Source organism: Trachymyrmex septentrionalis, unplaced genomic scaffold (genome assembly GCF_001594115.1).
Source record: "Trachymyrmex septentrionalis isolate Tsep2-gDNA-1 unplaced genomic scaffold, Tsep1.0 scaffold132, whole genome shotgun sequence".
Lineage (NCBI taxonomy): Eukaryota > Metazoa > Arthropoda > Insecta > Hymenoptera > Formicidae > Trachymyrmex > Trachymyrmex septentrionalis.
The window spans coordinates 1,201,337-1,209,226 of record NW_017304461.1 but is presented as its reverse complement, the minus strand read 5'-3'; the positions used below and the strand labels follow the sequence as shown (position 1 = coordinate 1,209,226).

The following is a 7,890-nucleotide window of genomic DNA, read 5'->3' as shown; positions in this document are numbered from 1 at the left end:
TTCTTTCGCAATCCTCGATTATTCGCATGGAATCCACACATTCTCAAGCGCTCGTAATTAGCGACATTCGCTAATTACAGCTAGCGTAGCGAAAACGTTATAACGGCACGAAAACTCTTGGATCTCATTGTCACTCACCTTCTCCTCGAGCCGCGGACCGTCTTCCATTGCGTGCATGATGGCATCCGAAATGCGGGAGTCCAACTCCCTGACGGCGATCCTGACGTTCAAACCGTGGTAATCGGTGTTGCCGCTCACCGCCGCGACGAGCCTCTCGACCGCCTCCACGTAACCGGACCACGCGAGATCCAGTTCGGATGCCGGCTCCGTCAGGCAGCCTCTGCAACATTTATTTGCATTTTCTCTCTCCCGTAAGCTCGCAACTCGCGAAATTGAGGCAGCCGGTCGCAAATCACCGCGTGATTATCATACCGATTATCACGCGAATCTAATAATTATAAATCACTCCGTAATAATCTCCCTATAACGCGGATAATTATAAATCTTGCTGTTACAAACAAAAATCTTCCGATTCGAGATACACGAAAAAATCGATTTTGCTGAAGTATCTATTAAAAACTCGCATTAATTATTATAGGGTAATTTTCATTTTAATCTTAACAAGCAAATATTTCGAAAATATCAATTTTACAAAGAATTTCATTTACAAAGAAACATCCTAAATAAAAATTGTATAGTATAAAAGGAAACGTACAATCTTGATTTGATCTTAAGATAACTTTTATTTAAGATACGTTTCTTTGTAAAATTGTATATTTTCGAAATATTTGTCTGTTAATAATCATTACCAATTTGCCCGTTGATAATTAATCATTATCAATTTAGTCATTCAATCATCCGTCAGAGAAAGGGCGGTATTACAAGCTTCATTACTCAGTCATGCACGATTTACGGCGCGTAACGGCGTGTTTCCCATATCGCTGTGCCTACCGGAAAAGCGGATTTGTCACGCAGATGAGATTTCATCATTCTCTAACAACGGATCCCTCCTTCCCCTCCCAATGCATTGCAAGATTTCGCGAATTCTTAGGACTGTTCTTATGAATTACTTACCTCACCACGTTTGTGCAGAATCCGCTGCAGGGACTTACAGCCTCATTGATTCCCTTGCATTTCGGACAATAAGTCATCCTAAGCAGGGCATCGTAACAGGCCTCCTGCTGAAGACTGTTACCGTTGCTGGTAGCAAATAACACGTTGTCAGTCTTGTCGAGGACAGTTTTACCGAGTGTCAACGCCTGCACGAGAATCCTGGTAGCCTCCAGGCTCTTGCCGATCTTCTTAAATATCTCCTGCGGCGTGTCACCGAACGGTTGTATGTCGTCGATCCTCTCATACAGGCAGGATTTAAACTTGTCGGTGAAGTCCTGCCGATCCTGATGCGGATTAATGGCGTAATGATAGGCGATCGGGAAGAGCCGCGTGAAGAATTGGCTGATCCGCTCCTGCAGCGTTTCTCGCGTCAACGGCTGCTGCAGATTGTCCGGGGTGTTGGCCGGCGACACGTAGTCCATCATCGCCTGGTAGAGCGCCCGGATTGACGATCTGCTCTGCACCGCCATCGAGCGGTACACTTGATCGAACATGACCAGTGTCTTGTTCTCCGACCTCCGCAGCAACACGATCACCGTCTCTGCGCAGATGGCGGAAAGTGCTCGCTTTAATATTTAACAAGCGCGATTTAACGCGAAAATCCTCCGACCATTTTCTCCGCAACTCAATATCGAGGTTCGCGTAATCCTTTGGATCGGAAAAACCGCAAAAATATTGGAAGCTCGCGAAATTTTTTCAACCCTCGAGAAGATTTCTCCATCGCGGAGTATTCGATTTTATATATCATTTCTATATACATACATATATAGATAAAATTTGAAAGGCATTGACCAAAAGGCAATTATCTGCAAGCAGAGAATACATTTATTTAGAACGTGAAGACGGTAAAATTAGAAATCAGCGTCTTTGTACGTTTCTTGTAAGATTAAACGACAACAATACCGGGGATTAGCTCTTGAAATTCGAGTGAATGCCATTTTTCTCTGTATGTATAGAAAACATTTGCAACGTATATCTGTAGATTTTAAAAATATTTTCTCTTCTAAAAAACTATCATTGTCGAGCTCTTTTCTGTTTGTATTAAGAAAAGTTAAGAAACTTAAAATATACCTGAGGAAAAGACGATACTAAAATATCAAAAGAAAAAGTTAGTTTCGGGATAAGAAGGATAAAGATAGTCATTATCCTCGATACAGGCGTATATATAAAGCATCTATTTATCTTTCCCTGCTCCTCTCTTTTCTCCTCGCTAATTCTTCTAATCTAACTCGCTCGAATAATTCCTCATGCAAATCCACTCACTTGAGATTTTGTGAGTGGAGCGAGAAGAGCGTGCTTGTAACTAAGGACGAACGCGGTTGCACTTAATCGCACGAACGCGTAAAACGAAGAAGACGGACGATAAGTGCTCCTCAATTCCCGCTTTAGTTTCAAGTGGCCTCGGCAAGAATCTATACACGAAGGCCTAGAAACGTGCAACTTGCGGCTCTAATGATCTTATCAAAGGAAGTAGCGGCCGGCCAGGAAAAAAGTTTCGCGTATCTTTATTTCGATTTCGATAATATCGATTAGGATTGAAGTTTGTAGACGTACGATTATCATCGTGTAAAACACTAAGCTATACACTAGGTCTATTTTCTGTAGCGGAACTACACTGTTATAGATAACGAAATGGTAATCCAATCTCTTGAATTAAATAACATTTTCTTTTTAACTTCCATGTATGTCAAAATGTAAATCAATCCATCTCTGTGGTTAGTTCCAAAGTAAACATTGTCCATATTAGCATATACGCTTAGTGAATAAGAAATTAAATTTGAATTAAATTTAATACATTTTTCTAATTAAAAATTTGAATCCATTGTTTTAAATTAACAACACACAAGATAGGAGTGGCAAATTATGGAAATAATTAAAAATAACTTAAAGTGGGTAAAATTTGACATCAAATTTAACAATGTAGCGTATATTTTTGAAACTTAAAATAAAATAGGTACATGTTTGACATTTGGCAAAAGCGAGAAAGAGAGTTGTAAATGTTATTTGTGACTCTCAATATTTTCTCTCAATGTTGATATTTATTGGTTATTAAAAAATTTGACCGTAATAATGAAATATACATTTCTGTGAAATGTATCTCATTAATTGTAAAACAATAAAATACATAGATTTAGAGGCTTATTTGCTAAAGTTAAAATTTTATTTCGTCATATTAAATAAGAATTTTATTTCAATGAAATAAATATATATCTTGTAAATAAAGTTTGAAGCATCTTTTCCTCCGTGTATGATATAAAAAATTTATTATATTTAATAATTTAATTAATTTTAATTAATTAAATTAATTAATATAAACATTTTCATGACCCATATCTGCAATATCTGCGTAATTGATTTAGTTGCAATTTAGCGTACATTACTAAATATATATTTATTTCATTAAAATAAGATTCTTATTTAATATGGCGAAATAAAAATTTAATTAATTAAAATTAATTAAATTTATATATAAATTATAAAAAATCTATTTACATAATCAATTAAAAATTATATTAATATTTTAATTATGACTTAAAATAATTAAGGACTTTTGAAAATGAGATTACAAAAGTAAATTAAAATATGATTAATAAAAGTCTAACGCGGGCGACAGTATGTTTCATAAAATAATAAATTGATACATAAAAATAAATGTAATATGAATTATAATAAATTATGAGATATACATATTTATGAGACAATTTGAAGTTTCGAAAATTTTATTCGCGGTCTCGATGCACATAACTAAGAGAGAGAGAGAGAGAGAGAGAGAGAGAGAGAGAGAGAGAGAGAGAGAGAGAGAGTCATTCAAAATATTACCGTTTCTCTTCAAAAGATGTTTCTTTACGAGAAACATCTTGCATGATACTGAAATTGGACTCGCTGAGAACATACCGGTTCCGATATCTGATTTGCGACATTGCGCTCCAGAATTATGCTTCGAGGACGAAACTCGTAACGCGTTTCCCACCGGGATCGCAACGGAGCGAAGCGTAATTTATTTTTAAATGGATATATCTCGCGGTTGTGAAGCGACTAAAATTAACAAGAAATAAAAATACGCGTTGCGATATCCCGTAGCCGTCTTCTCTCGCCGTTTTTCTCTTTCTTTTTCTCTCTTTCTCCCGATAGAAAAACGGAAGCTTTTACATTTTCCTCCTGTAAAACGTTATTTGTCGAGGCGGATTATGCCCATGTTAATTCAGACTTCAAAGGCGGTTTACTACTCGGATTTGTTTTTCTTCAATTACCGACATTCCGTCGACTGAACAAGAATAAAGCTAACAATGTCCAAGCGCGTGCAAGCCCTTTTAGCACAAAATTACATCGATCTTAATCAAACAAGCGTGCAATGTAATCAGAAACATTCTATCGAATTCGATTTTCTGTTTATTAATGAAGATTGAGGGATTTGTAATAATAGTTTAGAATTTTAAATCTTTAAACAATTAAATTAATAATTGAATGTAAAGTAAGCACTACAAAAATATATTAATTTTAAATAATTTCATCTATAATTGATATTATATCGACAGTAAATTATATCATAGAAATTCTCAAATATTATACAAAAATAAATCTTATAAATTTATAAATATTTTTAGTGTATCAGTGCATAAATCTATAATGTAATTATACATTTTCATTTGTAACACAAAGGTATAAAAAAATACGCGGAAAGAGCAGTTTTGCTGTCTAAAAATTTATCTAGATGCAGATCTGAAAACAATTTTGTTGGACTATCAAAATAATTATGTAGTACATTCAAACTGGATGTTAGAATTTCGAAATTATGTTTGAAATTTCTACGTAATTATTTTGATGGTTTAACAAAATTATTTTCAGATCTGCATTTAACTAAATCTTTAAATATTTTCGTAAAATCGTTTGTCCCATATAGGCTTATTCCTTAGTTTGAAAAACTTGTTAAAATGCGTACATGTTAACAAACCAGATTCAATAAATGCAAACCTAAATTCGAAGACTCAGGGATCAGAAAAGGATTCTCGGTTTTCGCGAGGCCGCGAAGTGAACATCAACGTGAACTCATTCGCGAGGATACAGACACTTGGCGGCACAGAGAGAAAGAAAGAGAGAAAGAAAGAGAGAGGAAGGGAGAGGGGGAGAGAGAGAGAGAGAAAGAGAGGAAGCACATTTTTGCGGTATCGAAAATAGCAGAGAGCGGAGGCTGCGCTTGAATTCTAGACGCCGCGTTACCTCGGCAACGACACGCGCCTCGCGAACTCGCCGCGCCGCCTCCGCTTCGCGTTTCCGCGCGCGCGCTCCGACGCTTATCATCCTCTGTCTTACCTCGTTTTCCGTTTCTGCTCGGTACCGGTTAGCATGTACGCCAGTATAAATACCGGACTGACCACGTAATCGCGATGACTAAAGGCGCCGGTACACGGCCCGAATTGCACGATTTTGAAAACCTGTACGGTTTCGCGAAGCTGAAAAAAGTTTCTCGGAAAGTCGCAAAAAAGAGATGAAATCATCGTCTCGTCTCAATTGGGAACAAAAGCGAGACGAGTTCCCGCTGTCATCTTGCAATACGAATAAATAAAATGATACGCGGTGTAATTGAAAGTAATAAAGCGCGTAATGTAGAACGATGAAGATGAATCACGATTGACATCGCGCATTAATTTCTCGTATGTAAATTCCTCTCACGGCTCGAGATGAGGAGTGACATGTTTGCGCGGTCGATCTTACGCACGAGGCCGTTGCAGGAATTAAGGAGATAGATCGGTTGAAGCGACAGAGGGAGGATGATGGGAGGCCAGGGTTCGGAGAGAAGGGATAGCGGTCCGCTTTCTTGTCCCCGTATAAGGCGGCACGCGGAGAGCAACTCCGATTCTTCACCTTCGAGTCTCGCAGAGAATCTGAGAAAAAGAGAGCGAGCGAGAGAGAGCGAGAGCGAGAGCGAGAGAGAGAGAGAGAGGGAGAGACAGCACCGGAACTCGAAATCATGATAATTATCAGGGTTTTCAGTGTGCAAGGATCACGAATACGATGAAAGCGATAAATGCATCTTTTCAGAGAGATAGAAGCGTCCCTTCTTCCCTTTTGTCAAACTTTTGCCGATACACCGGCCAAGAATCTCCATAAATCAAAGATGCTGAACGGCGGGCAAAACGCGCTGAAAACCTTGTTATTCTAATGACAAAACATCGGAAATGAAGAATAAATCGCTGGTCACTATCAATGCTCGAAGGTGTTTTATGAGGAAAAGCGGAGTTTTATATTTTTCGAAGAATCATCGATTTATCTGATATTTAGTAAAAGTTCGACTCATCTCAAACTATGTATCTTTTATATGAACATTCATGTCATTATAAGCCTAAAATGTGAAAATTACATTAAAAACTGATTTTACGTGTCTGTTAATAAGTTGATTCTAATTAAATAAATGAACTACATTACACTGAAAGAAAAGATTGGTTACTGCAGTAAGTTAGATGGTTAAATATGGCATGGCATTTTTAATTGGCAGCAGCAATCAATTTTTTATTGCGTTAGCCAATCGAAATCCTATACATCGCGAATAGGCTAAAGCAATTAACAATTGGCTGCAGCAACCAAAAAATTGGCTGTTGCAGCCAATTAAAACTGCTATGTCATATTTAACCATCTAATTTGCTGCAGCAGCCAATCTTTTCTTTCAGTGTAATGTAGTGCATTCATTTACTTAGAATCAACTTACTAACAAACACGTAAAATCAGTTTTTAATGTAATTTTCACATTTTCAGCTTATAATGACATGAATGTTCATATAAAAGATACATAGTTTGAATCAGTCGAACTTTTACTAAATATCAGAAAAATTTCACTGTATAACTACACTATTTATTAACTAAATTATTTATTATATTATTTATTAATAATTTTATTATTTATTAAATCGTTTTTAATTAAGAGAGATTTAATAATCTGATTATTTTTCCAGTTAAATAATCAATTAAAATACTTGAATTTTTCAATGACCAGAATTGAGATAAATAATAATTTTGAACTCGATTTTAAAGTTTTCTTATCAAAATCGAGCACTTTCATAAGTATAAACCGAGTGCAACTTTCCACGTTATCACAAATATTTATATTAAGCGTACGTTTATATATCCGTTGAAAGTATTCAATAAGGCAGCGAACGCGTTAGAATGCAGTTCTAAGAGGTGGAGAATATCCTACCTCTGAGAGCGTCAGCGGTGGTGGCGAGGAGGCCTTGCAGACTTCTACTGTGATGATGGATCAGATTGTGGAAGTCCACATGGGCTTGTTGCTTCAGACGCTTCTCCATCTCTTCGCCGCAGCACTTGCCGCCGCATGTCGCTGGAAAGAAGAAATATTTCATTTTATTACCGAGCAACGTCACCCATTAAAGCCGACAGAAGTGCTCTTCCCCTTTTCGTTCGAACCGAAGTTAAATCGAATTGGGCCACGAGGGGTAGAGCCCCAGCTCAGAGAGCCGCGCGGTTAAATTGCATAAACTGCATAAGCCCGGTGATATAAGAGTTCGGTAATCTGACCTATTTGCGAAAATCACGGTCTCTATATCGAAAAAGACCGATGTAAATGAAATCCGAGTCGCGGGAATCTCTGTAATCCGACCGAACGGGAATTCTATTATATCGAATTGTTTTATCGCACACGCAGAATTTCATTTTATCGAATTAATCGGGATTTTCATCTTTCTACGCGCAATTTCACGCTCGTAACATTTCATGCGGATATCCGATGTATCGGATATTAACTGCGTATTATTTGCGATTCCGTTC

General features: G+C 37.2%; 1 protein-coding gene across 1 annotated transcript in view; it reads right to left on the bottom strand.

Annotated features, from left to right (window-relative positions):
* The window catches only part of LOC108757131 (division abnormally delayed protein), a 55,908-nt gene that overhangs the window by 42,174 nt on the left and 5,844 nt on the right, over positions 1-7,890 (bottom strand). Inside the window, exons 2-4 of the mRNA XM_018501523.1 lie at positions 7,304-7,444; positions 1,075-1,654; positions 139-340 (exon numbers count right to left, since the gene is read on the bottom strand). Of these exons, the coding sequence (XP_018357025.1) occupies positions 139-340; positions 1,075-1,654; positions 7,304-7,444 (923 nt within the window). The remainder of the gene's footprint in view (positions 1-138; positions 341-1,074; positions 1,655-7,303; positions 7,445-7,890) is intronic.